At 38.3% G+C, this 25,469-nt stretch overlaps 1 protein-coding gene across 1 annotated transcript in view; it reads right to left on the bottom strand.

Moving 5' to 3' along the window:
• The window catches only part of LIMCH1 (LIM and calponin homology domains 1), a 154,835-nt gene extending 130,502 nt beyond the window's left edge, over nt 1-24,333 (bottom strand). Inside the window, exon 1 of the mRNA XM_072406868.1 lies at nt 24,024-24,333. Within this exon, the coding sequence (XP_072262969.1) occupies nt 24,024-24,110 (87 nt within the window). The 5' untranslated portion in view covers nt 24,111-24,333. The remainder of the gene's footprint in view (nt 1-24,023) is intronic.
• Between the last annotated feature and the right edge of the window lie 1,136 nt (nt 24,334-25,469).

The raw sequence follows: 25,469 nt of genomic DNA on the forward strand, positions 1-25,469 counted from the left end.
AAAATTTATCACAACCAATTCTGCAAAAGCCCAGAATAGGTTTAGCTCTGTCTATATATGAATGCAACAGAGACGGTATTGCTGACACAAACGATGCCCAGTAATATTTAGCTTATTAAACACTTGTTTGATGGTTCTAAGGAAGAAAGGGTTCGAAGAATAAAAGGCCGCTTGTTTATTTACTCCAACAGTGTTTTTGCTAACATAATATAAATATTCAAAACAAAAATGCTTAGTTTGCTTACAAACACTGTGGCTAAAACAGCGATCATCAGACCACAACTACAAGGCAAGAATATAAAAAATGAAGCGCTCAAATTTTCTCCAACCGCAAATTTAAAACCTCATTTGGAAATGTAGCCATTCCCATTGTGTCTGTAATCGGGAGAAATCTACACAAAGCCGTCTTGTTCTAAGAGTACCTAGGACTGAGCTCAGGTTACCGGTCAATTCAACAAAAAAACATTTTAAGCGTAGATTTCCCAGGGCTCCAGCCAAGCTTCCATTCTGGCTGCTCCTGCGTTTTCCGAGACTCACCTGAACTGTCCAAGGTTGAATTTTTTGGGTGTAATAATACTGTAAAGAGGAATGCGTTCGAAGCTTCTTATATAGAGAATATTAATTCATGGCAGTAACCCAAATAATGTAAAGTGGGGGAATAAGGCACAGCCTGAGCTATAGAATGGGAAGGCTTCAAAGGAAAAGTAACCAGAAGTTTAAGGGATGTGACATTTATAATCAGATCAGATTCAGATCATATAACTAAATATTAGAATCCCATAAATCATTATATTTCAGGATGCATGCCAGATCTAAATAACTCAATATCGCTCAACTGTTCCAATGGCCAAAACGGTTACGGTGCATGAAATTGTGTAATGCCAAGACAGCTCATTCACTGCAAATGGGTTGCCAATTCACAACCAGATAGAAGAACATATGACATCCTTTTATTATATTGTGTTGCACTACCCTTTTCAATTCATGGCACTACAACACATTGCCAAAATGATAGTCAGCTGTCATGCATGTTCCTAACAGATGGTAACATGCATGTTTTAGCCATCGATAACCCCAACTTTTACGTGGCTATGCCTTACTCCCACTTGTGTGCTTGGCTGTATGTTCATTGCATTGTGCTGCCATTCATTTTGTATTTCAATCTTTTTATTGAGTTAACAATTTTTGACTTTTTCAAAAAAACAAACAGTAAGACACCTAATTCAATGAGCACCCTTGTTGGTGCCATTCATTTGGAACTGAACTTTAATACATTGTACAGTAAAGAACACGGCATCTTAGCACACCACAACCGACATACCAGCATTTTTTTTGTCTATTGCAATGTTAGCAGCCTATTCATAGTAAAAGTGTAAGCACTGGAAGCCTGTGAACCACAAGTCATAGTTCTTTAGGTCTATACACAGCCCCTGGGCAAGTATTGTGAGCGGTGATGTTGTAGATGGAAGATTTCCAAACTTTTCATGTAGCTCCATCTCTAGAGTCTGTGCACGCTCCCTACACAGCTCAGTGTATGGGTTACCAAGGTGACATCTACCCAGTGCCCAGGCTGGGTAAAACGAATAGAGACAATACAGGAAACACAATAAATATTAATTTGTAAACTTCAATACAGAAATGTGCAGAGATTATCTATAATTTGCTGTTGAATAATGTTTGAGTTCAGTTTAATGACCAAATAATTAAGGTGCCAATTGTCAAAATACAAAACAGTTCTGCTAGCTGAACCATTCTTTTGGAAATGCCCACAAAAGGAACTCCAGGTTAAATGAATGTCACATATCTGTATTAGTCTGTCATTTGCAATCCCTATTTAATGTACAGCACTGCGTAATATGTTGGCGCTATATAAATCCTGTTTATTAATAAAATAATAATAATATTAAAAGATTGCGTGTCCTTAGGGGAGACCGCTACCAATGCAGTCACCTTCCATTGATCTAAGAAAACATGTATAAGAACTGTGAGATGTCCAGAGATTCATGTTGGCATTTTGGCTTAAAGTACCAACTTGCCAGGACAGAATCTGTCAGAGCTGCCACTACCAACTTGTTTTGTTCTTGAAGGTTAAGGCTCCCTGGCTATCAACTTTAGACTTCCATCAAGTAAGCAAGTGACACAGATGTACATGCGGGTGTGTCGGGTCACCTTACATAGAATGTATGTGGTCTGGAAGAATGATCTGGAGTATGCACCATGTCTGAACAAAACAAAAATATTTCCCCACTGGGTGGCACACATGGCTCTCTGGCTAGCACTCTCACCTCTGTAGTAATGGGTTCTGGGTTTCGTGGCAAGGACACTATCTGCAAGGAGTTTGCATGTTGTTCCCCTATGCTCTCACACCTCCCAAAATATGTCGTTATTTTGATTGGCTCCCACAGAAACTCTCCTTGGTAGGAGTTAAAAATAAAGGCCCAACCAAAGTGCAGCATTGGCTACTGGGTTCCATATATACGTATGGAAATAATAATACATTTTTCAGCCCATACCAAAAGCCTAATTTTGACCTTTTAAAGGAACATTTTTTCACCTAAATCTGCTGTGCAGGACTCCTAAAAGGACTATCTCTAAAGACAGCTTTAAAAAAAATGGAAAAAGGTTTATGATACAAAATGGTTTAGCAAAATAAATGTCATTCAGTTAGAGTTTGCATATAGGGAGAAACATTAGGACATACAAAATATTTTATTGATAACTCATGGACCTTTTCATGCATTTCCTTTTGATGTTTCAAATGCCAACATTGTTAAAAAAAAACAGTTCTGAAGAAGCTAAAATCAAACACGCAAAACAAGAAGAAATTCCAGGTTTCACAGCTGAAGAACACATGGTTGGTATCGTGCGGCAAGCAATGCATAGGACGCCAGCAGAAGTAAACATGTAAATCACAAGCATTATTGTGAAAAACACAATTCATCTTTTGTAATGATATTGCTCTGTATTGCCCATTCTCATGTAAACATTTTACCATTAAAATGTACTAACAAAAATCTGTGCAGTTTCCTTTGTACAGCTCTAAGTATCTGGTAGTTATGCTATACCTTTATGTCTGGTTACAGGCAAAAAAAAGAAGCCTAATCATTTATCAGTTATGAAAATATCCAAATCCTCCTATTAAGCAAGTCTGACATAAACAAAACATAAAACAATGCTTTCTGTTTGAAAATGTGGCAATCATTTCCAATTAAAGTACAAACAAAAGTCCAAGCAAGGAAAGTTTCATGTTACTTTGATGCTACCATGTTTAACATCACATACTTACCTATAGTCTCTCTAGTAAAAGTCTACACAGTCCTGAGGACTTTCACCCAGATCTATGACAGCACTGGGCCAATCATCAGCAATGTTACGGGAAATAATGGTAGTGAGCCATATGCCCTAGCCAGGGGGAATTTCCATGCTCACAGCAAGAAAAAGAAGCAAAGGCACGTATGTGCTGTTGGGGAAGGATGGATTAAAGCAAATTTGTTATTTCTCCGGGAGTGGGCAAAGCACAAGTTTGGCAACAGTTTACCAGATTTAAATTTATGTCCAACTATTTGAGTAAGATTTACGCAGCTCTAGAGCAGAGCACAATCCTGCCTGCCGGGAAAGTGCCCATGATTTATTTTAGGCTACACTTTCACTTTTGTTTACTGGTTTCTCTCTCTCCAGACCCTGTGACAGAACTGTGATAGGAGAAAAGATCATGAGTTTATTAAAGTTTTCCTATCAGCATGTTATTTACATGGCAACACACTGGACTGGATCAAAAACTACAGGAGGCAGTTACCAGGTCCAATTAAGGTACGTAAGGGGCACGTCCTTGCTTGCTTATTTTTAAATAGATCAGCTACAGATATTTCTACATTTCTATTTCAAAGATTTATTTTAAAGCCTCATTTACATAAACATTATAAAGGGTGCTCAGTGCACGTTTCTGCTCAGTTGAGCACCACCAATTTATGGCAAAGCAATGTATAGGCCTAAATGATTTTTGCTGACCATCAAATCCAACTAATCTAATACAAATGTCTTATAATGTATGGACACCTAGTATGTTTCTGATTTCATGGCAGATATTGCTTTAGGTTAGGGCTACAAATTGTCAAATAATAGTTTATTGCCGTTGGATTAACCACATTAACGAAAACTGTTTTATCACCAATGTCACACAACTCTAGGAAAACAATTTCTTTCTCCTAGCATTCAATGTGGCTAAACTACTAGGTTTCACAGCTAGATGATGCAAAATATATCTGCTCAGTGTAAAATATTTCACAAAAAAAAAATAATAATGCAACACTGCATCTACTCCCTTCCCCAGACTTGGATGGCGTAAGAATATTTGCTCCCTAAATTGCTGTCACATGAGATTGTCAGTTGCTTTTTACACATGTGGAGTATAACACAACCAGAACCAACAGGAGATTCATCTCTCAGACAATAAACTACACGGTTCATTATAACCTCATCCCCCAGATTGATTTTACTCAATTTGTAACACCGTGAAATCAAATGAACCAAAAAGTAATTCAATTGCATATCCATCTCATGTACTGCTTGTGTTTTCAGAGTCTGTGGCATCCATGACATTTGCTGCCACACAGGGATTCCCAGGCAGTGGGAGCATACATAAAGTCAGCCTGTGTTTTATGGCGGGAGCCCATCTACAACAGAAATGCTCCCTGTGACACAGAGCAGAGCCGGCCACTCCATTATGATTAAATCCAGAACATAAGCAAGTTCCACTATACAGAGCAGAGCAGCTTCCTTGTCTCATAACACACAGATCATAGTAAACAAAGCCTGTGGTAGACCAAGAGCTACTTTACAAACTCATTCATGCTGACAGCTAGTGCTGAAAAACTCAAAACACTAACTTTGTGTAAGTTGAACTCTATCTAACCACAATCTGATCAGCGCATTTAAAAAAAAATAAAATGATCAAAAAAGAAAGAAAGAAAAAATAGTTGGAAGACAAGTGAAATATAACAGATTTGTCATCAGGTCCTCCCCGATATATGTGAAGTCTTTGTAGTTTGATAAGTGGGCAGTTGTAACAAACACAATTAGTTACTGTTCATGCAAAGAGGGAAAGAAAATATGTCAGCACCATACAGAAGCAGAACATGAGTACTCTGAGTAATATTCTACTAGATTGTAAGCTCTTCGGAGCAGGGTCCTCTCCTTTTGTGTCACTGTCTCTATTGATCTGTCATTTGCAACCCCTATTTAATGTACAGCGCTGTGTAATATGTTGGCACTATATAAATCCTGTTAACTATTAATAATGACCGTAGACCAGGACACTAGCACAAAACTCTACTTCTGTAAGGTTAGTCCCATTTTTAAGATAATGATGTATCTCTTCAAAGTTAACAATTAGAGAAGATCATGAGCATAACTGTAATACTTCCCATGAATTGTCAGTAAAGCACCAAACCTTGTTTCCATTGAGATTCTCCAACACATTTTGTCTGTTGAAGCCTGAAATAGCCAGCAATGCTTGAATGTGTGAGCATAGTACTGTATAATCAACTTTCCATCTGTTCTACAGGTTACCTTAATCCATTTTTACAACACTGTGACCCTGCCAACTGGACTTCAAGAGGTCCTAATTTGTTGGCTATTGTTCCCACAATAATGTTGTGGCTACTACAAAATTAGGAGTACAGTACTGGCTTTTCTGACTGCAAAAATGAGTATGCGTTTTACATTCTTGTTTATATTAGATCTGATGCAGGTTGAAGACCCTCTGTGACAAAAGAACCCTTTGATGTAGAGTCTGATTTAGTTTCTTTCTTTCAGTCTTCTTTCACCAGGTAATCCTGTAAATAACATTGACAAGTGTTCCCCCTAGACCCTTACAGCTGGGCGCACCACCCGGCATGTTTCAATAACCACCCGGTTATTTTTGGGTGGTTACTGAGGAGTTGGGTGACAATACAGGGGCCTACAATTTCTTTCCAGCCAGTTTAAAACATTTCTGGGTTTTACACTATTGACTGTATATATGGAAAGGACCATGGTTATCACTAAAGCAGGAATTTCTGTAAAGGAGGTATTTCTTCTAAAGGAGGTATTTCTGTACTTGTTAAAAAAGTTTAAAAATCTGAAGCAGCCGCCATATTTTAGAACTGGCAAACTACAATATAATATATCTGGGTTACTGGTTTTAGGTATCCTGTAAAGGATTGGTATTGAAATCTATTCACAAGTCTAAAAGTGTAAACTTTTAGACTTGTATTTGAGAAAAGTTACTCACCTGCCTGTTAAGTGTCACTGAAAATGAATTAAAAGGACATAGCTAAGCAGCAGGATCAATTGGTCTGACTCTTTGCAACCTTTAACCCCTGAAGCCAGCTGGATATGTGAAATTGCTGCTAAATGTGTAGACTGTAAAATGATGGAACCAGGAGAATTCTCCATCCAAGTCTTTGAAGTGAGAATCAATGGTTACTTTGCTCTCAAAATGCTGTCAGCTAAAATGTACTCCAGCTTTGTGTGACCTTCCCACCTGTCATAGGAATGCCGCATCCTTCAGCATCTAAAGCACTTTCTTTCCATAAACAGCCAACATTTGGGCAGAATCGTAGGTGGAAATAGTCATGTGCTGCATTGGTGTTACACAAATAAACTTTTAAACTATTATCAATGTGCAGGGTCATTTAAAGACACATTACTCTTAGGAATATAACCATTAATTTAAATATTCTCAATAACAACTTCAAAGCATAGGAGTTAATTTTGTGGGCACAGAATGCAAAGCCAGTTATTACTTCTGAAACATCCTATTTAGAGAGGAGAGCACCCTGCACAAAGACTATATCTAATATTCTTGGTGTCTCAGTGTCAGGCATATGGTAATCTAGCAGAAAACTGTCCTGTAATAAAGACCTGCGATTGTTTATCCCCGTTCTTGTGCAGGGTGTTCTCCTCTCTAAATGGGTTGTTTCACACGTAATAACTGGCTTTGCATTTTGTGCCCACAAAATGAACTCCTATGTGCTTTGAAGTTGTTATTGAGTATATTTAAGTAAATGGATATGTGCTTGGAGCTCAGCTTTAGGTGAATCTGTACTTGGGGATATCTCTAGGCTTAAGGAAAATGCCGGCTACCAGTGACAATTCTTTGGCCTCAGTCTTTTAAGTAGTCACTGACTTATGTAGTATGAATTCAGCTAGGGAAATCTAAACTTGTAAAATAAATACTAGTTACATGACAATGACTTGAAGTTTTAAAGAAGATATCCTGACAACTAGCATTTTAAAAAGGTTGGCATGAAAACAATAAAGTTGCTTTCATTAAACGCAAAATGGTTTGCAATGTCTGGGCGCCATTGAAAAATTGAGAACATTTGCCTTAACTTCCAAACATAACAAGTAACAAGAGGAAAATCAGCTCCTAAACTATGTGCATATGCTGTTTTTTTTTGTGCTCAGGATGTAACTATTATGTTCATATTTTAAAATAAATGTATGCAATGCTAGTGGTGGTTTTCCATTACAAGTTATGTATTAGCCACCAAGACCTTTAAATAGCTCAAAATGGGGTCAGTTTAAGCATGTCAGCTTACCCATATTACCATGTAAAACCAACTCTGATTACATGGTATCTCTGAAATATATGTAAATTATATATAACACATCAAGAAAACCCTGTAGGGAATTTAGTTGACACATCAAGATTTGGGTTCAAGAAGGGTTTCTGGAATGCCATTTAAACAGGAAACTGCAGCTTTAAAAAGATGTAACATGTCAGATTTGTGTTCCGATCACAACTAGCAAAAGGCTGGTAATGACTGCCAAATTCGCAAGAGTTGTTAACCTGCTGAGTATCTAGGGTCAAACTTGTAACTGTGATTGACAGGACAGCTGGTCTGCTCTTCTTCAAACCTTGACCTCTGTGGAGACACGTGACTTCTACAGAATGCCTGGAAAGCTATGACGAGTCAGCGAATTTACCATCTATTCTAAATAAAGACCAACCACTCACTCTGGCAAACTCAATTCCACAACACAGCAGAAGAATAATCAAGGTTATTTACAGTAATTAGGCCCTACTTCATGTCTGCTCAGTTATTAAAGTAAGCATTTTGTTAAATGGAAACATGAAATGTTGTGTCCTGTGAAACATTACATTTCCAATAGTCCCAAGGAATACCTAAATGCCTCTATTTGCATAACAAATCCAAAATGTGTGATAAATAGTTTAATGCTACAAAGGCAGTAAGGTTAAATAATTAGTGTTAGGCTACGTACAAACGTGTAATATTTATCACTGGAAACGAACGACTGATCGTCCGATAATAGTTAACAAAAAAAGTGCACAACGACTGGCCAACGACGCCAATGAACGAGGAATGTGGCTTGAAACGGAAGAATGTCCTGGTGGATGCGATTGGGGGGCAATCATTCGCTACCTATTGTGTGTACAGTCGTGTAGTGATAGTGGATTGTTCTGCAGTACACTTTCCCCTGTACACGTCACTTCCTTGATTGTTCAAACGATTGTATCTAGCGTGTGTACATTATTGGTGGATTATATTTGAACTATCGTATCGTTACAGCATGTACAGAATTGTGCAGAATACGATCATTCCAAATAATCGTTGATCGGTTGTTAATCGTTCCTTTTCTAATGACAATTATTGCACGTGTGTACATAGCCTTAATCTTCTATTACATTAGAATACATATTAGGAGAATGGACCCTCTTGTAATGGTCATGGTCATTAAACTCATAGGCCCCGTTTTTTTAAAGCTCCCCAAGGCTGGAGGGAATACACTTTCAGCAGTGAACCTGGGTGTTCCAGCAAACCTGGAATGGATTTCCTCAAAGTCATTTGCTTTTTGCTAGCAAATGTTTTGAATCCTGGACCAGACCAATTCCAGGTTTGCTGGATGGCCCAGCTTCACTAATGAAAGTGTATTCTCTCAAGCCTTGCCAATTTTCCCTCTCAAAGGTAAAAGCTAAGGAATGATTTATCTAATCAGTGTCTACTTCATTATCATTTGTTTTTAATTTGTCAAGAAAAGTGTAATTAAGTTATGCCTTAAAGGAAAACACATTCTACTATGAAGCCAATGTAGAATTTCTTAACTTTATCTTCAATATTCCATAAATTAAATAATTCCCAGAGCTGTCAGGGAGGAATTAAATCCCAACTGATTTCTACTTTTAGAACATACAAAGCTGCCTTATGACTTCCACCTACACACCATTCATACTCATTAGTTAAGAAAACACGCTTGCAGCCAGTTGTTTTAGTTACGAGATGCAGCAACACAGTAATAACTACGTACCTTCCACCACATCAAAAAGCTACTGTTCCCACACAGAGAAGTGCCACCCGTACTGAGTCCTCAGGGTTCTCTATATGAAACAGTGATTAATGACATCTCTCCTTGTGATCATCACTACACGTAATAAATATTTTATCGCTCATACTATCAGCATATCTGCTTTACAGGGACAGCCAGAAGTTAGAATTTGTATCCAACCTGGGATGAAGTCAAAATGTATTCTAAGACCACCAACAAACATGCCCTTATCTACAGATCACTTAATAATCTGGTATTGGAAAAGTTCACTCTCATGTGACTTATTTAAAATTGCATCTGTGTAAATTGTAAGTGTAAATAAAAACCATTCTATAGTTTATAGCCATCTAAATATAACCTTTGTCTCAGTTTCTGAAATAAAATCGTTAGGAGAAACATGTAGGTTGAAATTGCTGACATTGCCTCCTGAAAATTCTATGTATCTGACTGTCATGATAATGCTTTGGCTTGGAAACTCTGGACCTGATTTATTAAAGCTCTGCAACGCTGGAGAGGATACACTATCGTCAGTGAAGCTGGGTGATCCAGCAAACAAATAGCAAATGACGTTTAGGAAATCCATTCCAGGTTTGCTGGATCACCCAGCTTCACTGATGAAAGTGTATCCTCTCCAGGCTTGAAGAGCTTAAAATAAATCAAGGCCTCCGAGTCCATAACCTGAAATGCATGCAAAGTTGAGGGATCTTTACAACTTTGCTTGTTTTCATGGTTTGAAGCATTCGGGTCAAACAAGTAACATTTCACTAAGGAGGCAGCAATGGTGGCTTTATATTTTTAATCAAAATATGTTTATATTCATACTTTCAAATGGCTTAAACAATGGCCTTCCAGAGCTAGGTCTCAAGTTTGATGCTATCAGTGTGTAGTTTCTTTATAAATCTCAACCAAAATGCTATCAGTGTGTAGTTTCTTTTCACGCAGCAAAAAATATACTGGTAGGTGAATTGGTTCCCCTAAATTGGCTTTTATCTGTGATGATGATAATAGTGTTAGCGACATGTCTATGGACCTTGTCAAGTAATAAAGCACACGTCAGAATGTCAAGAATATAAAAATCCTTGAATAAATCAGATATATCAAATAACTAAAACATGTCAGCTATTGCTGGCCCGCTTTAAGATGCCTGCATACAATCCAACATTGGTATCTATGAAATTCCAAAGAGTAGAGGAGGAGCAACCGTGCACAGCTCCGACATTTAAATTTCCTCCACAAGTTGGGGACTGGTAAGAAATATGAGGATCCCCTAATACTTACTGACCATTCATGCTGGTCAGAAGAGTTGGTCCACATCTTAGCATGCATTAATTAGGGCAGACAATTTATTTGGAGGAAAAGAAAACTCCCTGTGATGGAGGCACAACAATGCACAACACAAGTGTGAGAGCTTTTTTTATGTTGCCCTTACTTATTTTATATGATGTTGTTGAACTTGCCGAATGTGTCTCATAATAAAAAACTATTTGAAAAAAAAAAGTGTGAAAGCTGGGGTACAACTCAAAATGAAGGGCCAACCAAATATAAATGTATGAAATCTACCTAAATGTGCTACAGCACTATTAAAACAAATGCACCTCTAGAGTACCCCAATGCACAGGTTTGAATGCTCTGCGTGTTATGGTGTACTACACTGCCAAGTCCATTGTTTATTTAAATACTGTTCCAGATGCTTGAATAACATACAAAACGCAGTTACCGAATGCAGCCAGAATTCACCTAATAAGTAAAATATTCCCAAAGAGAATGCATGAATGACTTTGTACATGGTAACTAGTTCTAATATTATAAAAAGCTTGTATGTCCATCAAAACCCCATACTGAAATGTGTCCAGTGCTGCAATGGCAATCACATGAATAAGGAGTGTCTGTGGACTCCAACAGATACAAAGAAATAGTCTACATTCTGATCTCAGTTTAGCAGCTACATTCTATCCAGGAGCCATAAAGTTAGCTAAAAAGAAATCACTAAGAATAAGTACAGCAGCTGTTTCCTCAACAAATCCCCCAAATGTATCACCACCATTCATGTTCATTCTGGTCCTATGCAGAACAAGTCACACTGTACATGCTCGACAGGAACCAATTATCTACCCTGGAGTCCAGAACATCTGGGTTACTCATGGCTTTCATGCATGTCCTGTCACCCATATCTCTATGACATGATCTTTATTTGTACAATAACATGCAGCCACACAACACTAAACAATGACTGCAAGATAAAAGCCAGCTAGACAAAGAAACACAAATAATGACAACACAGACTTATCAGGCTCCAACATACAGGGGTGACATTTATGTGTATTGCTAAAGTATTTTTTAGTGTGCACAAAATCACATAGTAAATGCCCCTATCAGCCCATCTAACCTACAATGGTATTCAAACTCCAAGCTATACATTTATTTACAGGATAGTATTGGTGTACAACATTTATGGTTGTACATATACAAGCCTACTGCTCAAGATTCCCCTGTAAAGGTGATGGTATATCTTTTCATTATTTAAGGTTTATAAAGATCTTATGTTTAAGTCAAAGACAACTCTTTTTTATAGACGATAGATATATCATAAATGTTTTTTGATGATAGGATTGATGATGGTCATTTTAAGATTGTGGATGTCACTAATAAAGAAAGAATCTGGACAGTAAGGTCAGTCCTTGTGTTTTTTTCTCCTTAGTACCCACCTCCTCTCCACCACCATCTTGCTAAAGCTAAACTTAAGCCCTACAATTCATTTTACACCATCCAAGCTCTTCTTCCATACTGAAATTGCTTACACCAATTCAACTGCACACTATGGGGTCTATTTATAAGGTAGTGAATCTGACATTCACCAAAATATTTCCTTCTGAAGAAAAAAAAAAAAATCACTGCCATTGGGATTTACATGGACCTGGAATATGAATTCAATGAATGTCAGACCCCGCTATGAGCAATATAAAAGTCTGATAAAGCCGGTCTCATTTTCTGGTTAGAGAACATTCAGCATCATCTAGCCCTTTCCACCCCATCTAACAGTCCTTGGCATGTTACGTTCATGTAATGTACGCATAGACATTACATTTACGGCAACCTGCAGGATAATAGGAAAAAAACTTCAAATTATAAACGGTCTTTATTGTCATTATTGTGATATTGAAGGACAGTTAGTGTCATGACTATTAAAGTGCTGTGTAATATGATGGCGCTATATAAATACTGTGTAATAATAATAATAATAATATTAAAATTACATCTAAACCCTAAATAAAGAACACTTGACTTTTTAAAGCGCTGCACATGGAGGGGTTGCTGCATTTCAAATATATGAGGTTTTTACCTTTTTCCCCCCTGCAGTCATGTTGCAGCTACTTCTAGTTCACATGTACTTGCTCCAACAGCGCAGTTTCTTGAACTTAATATGGACCAAATACAGACTTACTTTAACATCAATGCCTCACTGAAACTACATCATTGCACATGGAAATCTGTTGTCACAATTCAGATCAGCTGGGTAGGTCCTCTTAAATAGGAATACATATTCATGTAAATTAAAATAGCAATTGATGAAGAAAGGGGGCAGTTAAGACCCCAAAAAGTCCAATCAGCTCTCGTCCAAGCACCCCTGGCGGTACTTATGGAGAACCCTCACTACCAACCCTCTCTAGGTGGCATGTTGCAGTTGCATCCTGTTGCATGTGTTGACATGACTGTAAACAGACTGTAGTTACCAGAAAAACACAGCAAGTATTTAGCGGAAACATGCTTCTGCCTAATATCAACAAGAGATCCTTCATCATGTTTCAAGTACAGACTATACATTGAAGCGTGTTTATTAAACATCTTTGATTGCAACCACAAGCAGAACATTAGAAACTTTAAAAACCCCACAACTGCCACTTGACTCTTCAGGATGGTTCACAGCTGGAAGGATACAAGATGGCAATGGAGCCATCTATCCTGTCTGTTGGGTATGCTGACCGGCACCACAACACCACCTCCCTGGGGAAGCGGCCAGCCATTGTCTCACTTCCATTTGCAGGATATGCACGGAGTAAAAGGTGGCTCTAAAATTAGATTGTGAAAGCCCACTGCTAACATTCCCAGACGCACCCAGAGAATGAGGTCATGACAAAATGTTCATTTTCCATTCAATAACATTATAGCAGGGCTTAACTTCTTCCATAGCTATTGACAGGAAATATTAGTGAGAATGGGCAGAATGAACAAAAGCTCACAGATAGTATTAATTATAGTTAATTTAAAAAATCACAGTCCAAGGCAATAAAACTACGTACACACGTCAGATCTTCCTCAAATCTTGGCAACCTTGTCTAGACCACGTAAGGGTTAGAAAGCCACAGAATTTAAATTATCTAAATCTAAAACCATAAAATTGAATTCATAGCTGGTTAGCAGTTCTTAGATGAGGAAGCTGTATTAGAAAAAAAAATGAAAAAGTAAAACTATTTATTTTACTTCTAACATACTGGACTTCCTGTCTTAGTGTGACAACAGTGACTCATGTCCTGCATGTATGTGAAAGCAGCGTGGTCACCCTAGGACAGAAGTGTTTTACAACACAAGAAGATGTGTTCTGAGGTTTACAGAAAGAATCGGGAACTATGCTTACAGATAAAAATGCAACAAAAGCAGTTTAAAGTACATGCATTATTGTGCTTTCACACATTGTACTGTGGTTCTGTTGGCCCAAATGAAACACAACGGAGAATAAACAGGAGGGACTGCAGCACACAGTGGAAAAAAAGGCACCCGGAACACCTTGAAATGTGTGGAATGTGAAGTTTCTGTGGATAGCTAGAACCCCTTTAGGAAGAGCCCCCTTTGGGAAGAGAAGTAAAGACTAACCAGAGGAGAAGTAGGTATTAAAAATCTTCTTTTGCAGACTTTTTGTTATATATTTTCTTTTCTATCAATATTATTATTACTACTACTACTTTAAGTAACAGAGTTGCCTTCAAGGCCAAATTACGTTTGCACTTTAAGGGTAAATAAATGAAGGTGAAAATGGCACACAAAAAATATGATATCAGTAGCATAATAGTTAGTGTCACCATTCAAATGTTATTTATATGACTATTTATAAAGCAGGGAATCAGACATTCTCTCAAACATTCCCTGGTGGGTTTTCTTCCAGGCCCATGTGCTTCAATGCAGTATTTGGTTCTTCACCAGGAATTTTTAGGGGGAATTTGCATTTCCCTGTTTTTTAAATGGAGTTCATGAAGTTCAAATGCTCCTGACGATAATAGCACAGATCTCATCATTACTTTGCCGTGCACGTTCACAACCAATGATTTTCATAAAAAGGTACAGATATGAACAGAACCTTGACTAATTTCTACTCTGGAGAAACAAGAAAGACAGTTATTTCTTGTAATATAGTACTTTCAGACTCAAACAAAGAAAGTTTTATATAATAGGATCATCATTTCAAGAGCCTTATCTGTCATACCACATTCCATCAGAGACTTTTAGTTTATGTTTTGTGACAGACAGCATTGCTATTTTATTCTCATTTAATGCAAAATATTCCTTGTTATATAAAACCTCAATATTAGCCCAATTACATTAGTAAAACTATATTACCAGATTTGGCATAATTTTAGGAGTGACAGAGTTGCATTCAGCACACATTGCAATGTAGCACAAAATCAAACAACTGTGAAAGAAAACACAAGAAGTGAAGGAGAGAATAGGAGAAAATCATGACGTCAACACAAAATAGTGGCTAAAAATCAAAGGTCAGGCTATCACTTTAGTACATGGTTGTATCCCACCTGGCTGTCCAGGATTTAAGCAAAATATCAGTCCATTGCATACCCCTGGCCAAGATGTTTATTGTTTTAACAGTTGCTGTTGTTCAATGTTTCTGAATCCTTTGTAAGCAACAGGAGAAAGAAAACAAATAGTATCCCATGGGGTCATAAGGAAGGTGCTTCCTAAAGGTTATGTTGTGTACATCCTCTCCTTTCTTTATCAACAAGCAGATGTAACTCTGACGTTTAATCTGCCTATATTTTGCCTTCCCTGGTCATCCCGTTAAAATACTACACAGCAGACCATGTCTGACTTGATGCAGCTTCTAATGCACAATGCAACTCCAATGTAAAGCTTGCAATGTGCAGCGGGTTCAGAGTAAACAATTAAAGTACGAGCAAGAAGCCTTTACAACTGTGCTAGACTAAAGAATAGGTGGGCATAGGGAGGTGTAAAGTTTACCGCTGCACGAGGGCCCTCACCCTCCTTAACTAGGGGGACTCTGAGCTTCCAGGGGCCCATGGGGACCCTGAGCCAATTCTGCAGAGGGGCTTACTGTTGTCTTCATCTGCCACTGGACAGAAGCAAAGGCTGCAAAGTTCCCAGGGAGTTTTAAACTTCTGAGTACCAAGATGTTTTACATGTTTTCCTTGTTTTTTGGTTTTCCTATTACGTTGATTACTTTCCTTTTTGTTGGCGAGACACAGCTAGAAGCCTACAGGGCAGGAAGGTAGTGCCCCCTGTATATAATTCAACGTTATTTTCATTTAAGAGATTAAGGGCAGTAAAAATGGAAACATATTTATTGGAGACATCAGTCTACAATCTCCTGCTGAGGTATAAATATCCTGACCCATTCAAGGCTATAGAAGCAAAGGTTAATTACAAATATTTTCTCCTATGCATTGAACAGCTGTGGGAGATCAATCACAGATTCACACTACAGCTAACCCATTATGTAGCAGCTTTTATGAAAATATTGTGACACTAAGTGAATAATTATACACGATTATGTGACTAAGTAAACTTACGAAGGGATTGTGACACAACAACTGGCATGATTCAGCAGCCGTGCTTGGACTTTTGGATGCCCGCTGCAGATCAGTGACTCAATGGTTTGGATTCACTGCCCAAAGTTAGTGGGTGAGTAGGGGCAAAGTATAGAAGAGCTGCTTCCATCCAAGCCGAATTACACAGCTGTTTTCCTAATGACAGAGTCACTTTAAGTTATCTGGTTTTCTATCATAGTTGGTATTCTGAATTCTTACGATCACATTATGGTGAGGTAACTGTAAAAACAACAGCTGCACCCACAGATGTCTCTGTGTATACGTCATCTTTTTAATATACATACCACTTTTATTTTGTCATTCTCACATTCAAATACGCATTTGTATTTTATACTGCCAGAAAACATATAGAAACTGTGGAGGGAAGATTCTCCACTAGGACAACCAAGAAGAACCAAAAATTAAGGAGTTTACATATATGAAAACGCTGATGACATTTCCACATATTTGTGTTTGCTAGATTAGGCCCAGGACAGTAACTGTGAGGACTTTAAGACCCCTATGCCCATGTAGGCTTATGATCCAATTTATTTATCCCAAGCTTTCATTATGTAACGATCAATGGCAGGAGCTTTCAGGAAATTACATTTAAGAGGGATCAAGAGGTATAAAAACATTCATGAGGACCCCATGGATAAAAGAACACTTTCATGCAATTTTTAATACCCCTATTTTATATTACTACTGGTAAATTTAGCAAATGGTAAGCAACAAATGTGAATGGCTATTTACCTTTCAATGCTGTACTTCCCTTGGCCATATACATGCATACTATTCTTTCTAAAGCTCACCTGGAAAGGAGTTTCTTTTAGCTTTTTACAAATGACCACAATGTATTAAATAGGTATTAATATATGTAAAAAGTCACTCTGTGGCCTGAAATAAATTACCAGATGACGATTACTGTCCTGCACACATCTCCTGAAAAACATTAAAGCTGAACTCAAGGGAGATATAAATATATAATGCAGTTGGGCATTCAGTATTACATTTTTTTATGCATTTAATTTAAGTACCCTAATTTGGTTTGAAATCTGCCTACTGCTATCCCTTATACAGCACTTAGAGAAAGAAAAGATCAGGACTGGGTGTACTGCATGGAAGGAACATGGAACAAGTTAAATGGAGCTGAGAGCAGAAAGATGAGCTCATCAGTCTACTGCTGCTTTTTACTACCCAGGTACCAGGCTGGGGTGGGATGGGGGTAGCACACCACTATGTCCCATTTATAGACCACAAATTTTAACTCTAAGAAAATATCAAATTTAGGCTTGCACTGCAACTTATAAATGTTCATTTTCATCTTGGGTACTATAGAAAAGAATTTCTAATTGCTCCTATGGGCTTCCTCTTCTCCATGTTACTAATTCCCCCAAAGTCACTCTGTTGGTCAAATTGGCTTTATTAAGTGTTATGTAGGACCGGTAGTCCTAGTAAGCAGGGACACCAAGAGCCCGTTCATACTCAGGGCAGCAGAGGAAAAAAAAAAGTTAGGTTTATCTAGGTAAGAAAAAGCAAAAAAATAATAAATACAATACCTTATTCTGGCTACCGCCATCATTTTATATAGGTCACTGTAAAAACAATGCTATCCAAATTATTTCATATAATAGATTCCCTGCTGTGCTACTAAAAATGCATTCAGTAAGATTTGTGTCCCCACTGTAAATATTCTCCTAGTCTTATAACACAAAAGTTTTTAATAGAATTTCTTCCATGTTTGGGACCCTGGCTGTAATAATACAAAGTTATTAAAGTCATTTTTATTTCTAAAACTTTAAAGTAGTAGTAGTAGTAAAGTTTTCTTTGTGTAAGCCAGAAGGATTTTCCAGTTTAGTCTTCATCTCCATCTTACTCAGGTTCATGCAGTAAAGCTTTCCTTACCACACCTAGCATCCATGTTTTCACATTTCATCTAGATGTGATCTTATACTGCCTTCCTTTAAAAACAACGGTGCTTTGGTCAGCAAAAAGACTTCAGTATATTAAGAAACTAGAACTAATGGCAGTGGATGAGCTCCATACCATGTGTGATGAACTGTTACATAAATATTTATTATTATTTATTATACATTTATATAAAAAAAAGTGCAAAATTAACAGAAGGTCCAATACAACTATAACACACAGCAGGGAAAACACATTAGGTTAGTTAAACAAAAATGTGCATAACAAGTAGATTTTGAACTAGTCTGACCCATTTGAGTTAGGTTCATAAAGAATTATTAAAAGAAAATGGAAACATTTGCTCAGGGGGTAAAATATAAAGCACCAGAGTAGCTGATGTGCTCATCATGAAATCTATACCTGACTTTTGTAAAAGGATCCAGCCTGTTAATAATGTAGAGTGTTAGAATAGAGAAGGCTGCGATGCAAAGCGCCGGAGGTCTGAACGGTCAGAACGTCATTCTCTATCCCAGTTCCTGTCCTTATGTCAACACACAAGAGAATCCTTTACATAACTTAGCAAAACCTCCAGTAATGGGCCCTGTTTTTACACAGCGTGACTTGTGGAAGATGAAGTTTGATATGGTTAGTAGCAGCTAGAAAGAGAGAACAATGAATCCATTCTGCCGGACACAAAAACTGAGATATGATACGTTTAAATTCCATCCTCATAAAATCTCCAGGGAAAGAGGTCATCACTTCATTTATAAATGAACGCCTGACAAACAAAAGCAACATTTTCCTTACTGCTGCCAACATATGCAATTGTAAAGTATCAATGATTATGTCAAATCAGATAATATGTTAAATCTACAAAACCAAAGTAAAGGGAATATATAGAATGAATGTAAAGAAGATTTGATGGTACAATATATATTTCTTCTACTGAACTGGGGAACAGAAAACAAAGTAACCATACGGGTAAGCTAAAAAAAAAAAAAAAACTTTGTAGTGTATGTGTACCCTAAAAAACACATAGATGGAGTAAAATATGTACATGCATTGCACAGGTACATTTTTGTCATATGGATGCATATTATTTCTTCCATATGGAAATGGATAGCCAACAAACTGCATAACATGGGCACAAGTGTCAATGGGCCTTTACAGTTTAATAGGTGTGTCATGGCTCCAAGAGGACCCACCACAATGTCAATGTCATTTAGAAGGTGGGGAAAATTTCAAATAATTCTGCTTGCACATTATATATTGATAAATATAGGCAGCTATACCAATGTGCAAACAAAATGCCCGATTTGTGACAAGACTTTTCTAGAGCTGCCCTAACTCTCTGCAATGGTTTTATAGTGTCATAAATGACCCAAACATATACAATGAAGCAAACTGTTCCAGACCTCCTGTACTACATGCCTGCCTGTGGTTAGCCCGGAAACCATAAATACTACTGCACCCTTCTCCCCGACACCACATTGACCAGGCCATGTGCTTGATGTACATTGACTATTTACAGGCACAGACCATGGTCATACTGCTCACAAATATAGCAAAATAAAACTGAACTGTGGCAGCCATGACTCCTCCAACAGCTATTCAAAGCGTTCTGGGTTGGATGACTTGGAGCAATGCTAATGGGCACAGAAGTCAGACATTGACTTGGTAGTGATCATGAAACACAAATGTAGCTTCAAAATTTAGAATCTTTTCTATGTATACTAGCATATCCCAATAATATATCACAGAAAGCAGAACACATAGGTCTGTGTTTTAATCCAGTTTTCCTTCTTATTCTTCTATGGTGCTGCACTTATTATGCAGTTTGAATGGGAGCCAAACAATGGGCTGACTAATGATAGCTACACATGGGGGGAACATTTAACATAATTGCATTCCCTGAATGATCAGAAGTGAATAAACAATAATAACCTATTTAACAACAGTTCAAGGTGTTTTGTACAACTTCAAAGTGATTGTCACTGTTCAGCCTTTGAAAATAGAAAATATATTAAGTGTGTAATTGCCATGTGCCTAAATCAATCATTTTTATTTATACCATACAAATCAATCATTAGAAGAATGTTTTGTCATACAGTGGTTGATATGTGCATGACCAGGTAAATAATCAACACTTTGCACATATTCATTGTTTATCTGGCTATCGCTCTACTCCTATAGATCAGCCCGGTTTACCCCTAGGGTTTACCCCCTAATAGGTAGGGCAGTTTTTCCCGCCGCAAAGATTTACCATTGCTGGCTGGAGCCGGGGCGACATTGATCAGGTAATAATAGGATCAAAGTTCCTTTATTAGATCAACCATTATTCAACAGATTTGCATCAGACTCCAATGATTATATGGTCAGCAATAGACTAAAAAAGATGTTAATTTTTGCCTTCCATTTCTAACAATTTTTTTAGATTTTTGCAAGAAAAATTTTGGAAATACGTTAGTATATAAAACCTGACAAATTAACTCATGAATGGACTGGGTAATGGGTAAAAAGCCCCTTAAATTAGAGGTTAGTAGGAAAAACGCAACCCATTTATTGGTGGTCAGAAGGCCACCTTAACAGTCAGCTAAAAAGATAATGGGGTTTTAAAACATTGGCCCTACAATTACACAGGTACCATCAAATGAGAAGTCACTTCCTCATAGCTCATGGAACCCCTAGCTCCCCTGGAGGAACCCTGGCAGAGAATGACAGGTGTAGAACAAGGCATTATAAATCCTAGATTGTAAGCTCTTCTGGGTAGGGTTCTCTTTTCCTGTGTCACTGTCTGTATCAGTCATTTGCAACCCCTATTTAATGTACAGCGCTGCATTATATGATGGCACTATATAAATACCGTTTATTATTATTCTGTCAGTAATAGGAAAGGAGATTAGCTGGAGATCAGCTAGAAGTAGATTCTGGAGTCCTTTGGTCTCTAGCTCGCTTTTTGGGGGGGTCAGCTTCCAAGGTTCTGTTATTCTATAATCCTAAACAATTTATAAACATTTTCTTTCAAAATATTACTGGGTTGTATGTGTAAAGAGCCACCAATATTCAAAATATTTTAACTACACAAAAGAAACATATGAAAGAAGCATTATTATTCCTCTCAATTACAGATGGCGGTAAAGTTTTCTTTTTTTATTCCTATTGGTTCATTGTTTACACCTTCTCACCTAATGATGGCCTGTGGCAGAAGTGGGCAAATAGGATTGGCATAATTGCCAGAAGCCCATATAATCCGTGGGAAAATAAATACTCATATTTGAGCAACAAAGTACACTGATGTTGTTCTTGAATAACTACAACCACTAATTCATTGATATACGCCTTGATAATTCCTGCAATATTAAACTAAATTTAGCCCAGAAGTGGGATTTATATAGTACAAAGCTTGTGGCTGTATAATATAAGGCTGTACAAAGTACTATGCTCTAAGTGCATTCACCCATAGTAACTAGTTCTGCTTAGTTTTACTGCATGATGAAAAATGTACAAAAGCTTTAGGAATAAAGGAGCTTCCTAAGCATAGAAGTTATGTAAAGCAAGTGATGCTACAGAAACTATATGAAAATGAATGAACTCTATTTATATACATGTGCATACGTTGGGAAATCTGTTTACTATTACCTTATGACTGCTTTGGTCATTCAGGCCTATGAATCCTTGCATTATACCGCATACACTTTAATACATAAAAAAAAAATCATTCATGCATCCAGGCTGCGTGCACACAAAAGGAACAATTCAGTCCCATGAAGGGCCTGCTGCTGGAGCTGGATCACAGTACAAATGCAATGGAAACTTCAGCAGGCTTTTCAGTCCCAGTTAACAACAGACGTTGCAATCAATCACACAATAATGCTGGAGTTGCTCAGCCTAAAAAAGACTTCAATTTCCCAGAGTCATTTTAACCCAACTGCTGTCTCTGCAGCACCATATGAGCGAGCCAGTGGTGCACAAATGGAAGAAGGCACAACGCAAGGTTTTTGGGGACAGAAACGACAAAAAGGCCGGTCTATTTCCAGCCAGGAAGTGTCTGTGCCCCTCTTTCTCACTGCTTTCCCATTCTAAATAGGGGGATGAATAGAGCTCTGTGTTCATGACAGCTCATAGGCAGCCCACAGCAGGTATGCAGAGCCTCCACTGCACAATCATTTGCAAGGGAAACCAGACATTAAAACATTTTCCCAACTAACTGTCATCAATTAAATATTTGCATCCAAAAGACAGCTATGTTGTCTGTCATTAGATACCTGCTTTGGTGCCACAAGCTTGTCACGTGTGTAACCACACTGGCAGAATAATGATCTATTAGCAGACATAGCGTATAACAGGCACATATTAAGCTATAAAAATCAATGAGCACCTAAACAAAATGGGCTTCTATGGAAAAGTCATTATGTGCACTCAGCAGCATTAATCCTGCAACAATATAACAGTCTGATCTCCAGTGTCAGCTGGAATAATAACACAGGCTTCCTGGCCATCACTTGCAAATGAATACTAAGCTACTGCATAGAGAATCTATTGCTGCATGTGGGCTGCTGAAGCTATAGCGGATAGATGGAGGGCTGGCAGGGTATATCATAAAGAAAATATGAAACACCACACAGATCTGGGGCACAATCCTGCCTTATACAAGCAAACACAACACACTGCTGTGCCAGGTGAATCACTATAACCTGAAAAACAAAATCGTTTTCTAGTCCTCCCTATGCAATGAACACAACAGAAGAATCATCAGCATGGATAGTGTTGGAAGTACAACACTATAGGCCAATGGTTGCTAACTTACTACACATAAGAGGTGTTCAACTGCAGATCTAAACTCATCATAGGGTACACAAAATAATCAGAATATGTAGTAATGATGAGGATTGTCAGAGACTGGGCACAGTTTTAGTTCAAGGCTGGAGACATACTGCAGGAGACTGTTAGAGCCTGGTGGCATGTATAGTTGTAGCTGGATGTTAGAGACATACTGCAAGAGACATGTACCATTGTAGTCGATGGTTGGATGGAAACACACTGCAGGAGACAGGTTACACATACAAATGTAATTGTAGGTTGGTGACTGTTAGGTTTGGAGGACATGTATAGTTTTAGCTGCAGGAGACTGTCAGAGACTGGTCACATGTACAGTAGTAGTTATAGGTTAGAAACAGGGGACTGTTAGAGATGCAGGAAACATTATATGAGACTGCCAGAGATCACTGCCATTATTGCTACTACTGCTAACTGTTAGGATCTGAGGGCCTATAGATTGACACAAAAGGAGAATCAGTATTACAGATAATATTTTGTGTGCACACAACACTATAAACTGGCACAAACTTAGAATAATCAATGTGACACCACAGCCTGACACAACATGATCATCTTCATGGCACAGTATTGCCAGTGGAACACTGTAAACTAACACAACAGAATCATTATTATCTGTATGGATAGTATTGGCTTTGTCATAAGATACTGACACAAAATAATCAGCATTACAGATAACATTGACAGTGCAAACCTAAACACTGGCACAACAGAAGCACCACCACCAGCATGGGTAGTACTGCCATAGACTGACACAACAAAATCATACTCAGTATACAGAGTACTGGCAGTTTAACACAACACAATACTGGCAATGTAACACATCACAATACTACATAATAGTGGCAGTGTAACACAACACAATACTACATATGGCAGTGTAACACAACACAATACTACATAATACTGGCAGTGTAACACTATAATATGAGTATAGATAATACTGGTAGTGTAACATCAGAAACTGGCATCATTATGATCTGTATGGATAATATTGGCAATGTAACCTAATAACAGTAAGGATAATACTGGCACAATAATAGATGAGACTGGCACCACCATCAGCATGGGTAGTACTATAGGCTGGCACACATGAATAATCCTGGCATGGTCCTTTACCTCGATCCACTTCTGAGCCTCTGTGCACGCTCCATCAGGAGGGGATTCCTGGCTGATCTCCTCTAGATCTAGTGCAGGGCTGGCCATCTCTAGGTTGCCTTGCTTGCAGCAGATCTGTATGGTGAGTCCACAGGCAGCAGCAGAAAGAGATCCCAGAAATCCTGCTTGCTGTGTCCCCAGCGAATCCCCAGTCCGTGCAATGTGATCTGTGCCACACACCAGCTAAAAATAATCAGACGATTGCAGCTTTTACCTTCAGCCCATGCAAATCCTGAAGCCACCTCCTCCTGGAGCCCAGGCTCTAATCACATGCTTCATGACAGGGGGAGCCAGGCACTGCTGCAGCCCTACACAGCATGGAACAATTAGCAGCTAAATATCACCCCTCACACCCACCCCATACACACAAAGGGGCATCTGTCCTAGGGCCAGGCCAGGGGCATTGTGATGCAAATAGGCAGCAGAGGGAGGATGGCACAAGGATTGCAGCAGCACTGCACCTGTATGGCTAGCAACAAGTGTCTGCTGTTCCCTTATGCCATCATAGCAATCACATCTTTATGGAATAATACACAACTCAATCCAGGCATCAGCAGGTCTGGCTGGATCACAAGGTGATGATTTACACTGTACAAGCAAGGAATTCATCATCTAATAAAATATCAGAGGATATAATATGCACCTTGTGAATGACTGAAAATAGGATTATGCTCTAGCTCAGGGGTGCCCACACTTTCTTGGCTTGCAAGCTACTTTTAAAATGACCAGGTCAAAATGATCTACCGATAAAAACTTGTACTTAATAATTCCTGTGTGCGGTAGAGGTTATTTTGAAAGGCAGGGCTCCACGATCTCCTTGCGTTGCCTTTGCGATCTACGTGTTGGGCACCCCTGCTCTAGCTGATATAAATCTGAATGGTTTATTAAAACAATCACTTAAAGCGTACCTAAACTCAGAAATTTCACTTTACATAAAAGAGTAGACAACCTTTTTATGTAGAGCAAAAATTCTGTTGTTTTTTTTTTTTAGGTGCAACTCCCTTTTTTATAAAATTCTGAGTCGGGTGACGTAGGATGAAGAACCAGGAAGAAGAGACAAAGATGGCGGCGCCTGGGACAACACGGGACCTGATGCAGGACACCCCCGGATGGATCGGAATGCCCTGCTGGATTGAAGGATAGTGTTTTTTTTTTCAGTTTTCAGTTTAGTTCCTCTTTAATCCCTTGTTTGAAAACTCTTTTGGGCAGAGACCCCCTCCTGTGTCACTGTCTGTCAGTAGCAACTTATATTTAATGTACATTGCTGCGTAATATGTTGATGCTATATAAATATTGTTTAATAACAATAATCTGAATTAGGACCATTTAACCACCTAGCCGGTATGCCCGTACGAAGGTCGGGCAAAAAAAAATGGCTAGGATGGTTAACCCCGTAATTTTGTCACA

The sequence above is a fragment of the Pyxicephalus adspersus genome, chromosome 3, assembly GCF_032062135.1.
Source record: "Pyxicephalus adspersus chromosome 3, UCB_Pads_2.0, whole genome shotgun sequence".
NCBI classification, from domain to species: Eukaryota; Metazoa; Chordata; class Amphibia; order Anura; family Pyxicephalidae; genus Pyxicephalus; species Pyxicephalus adspersus.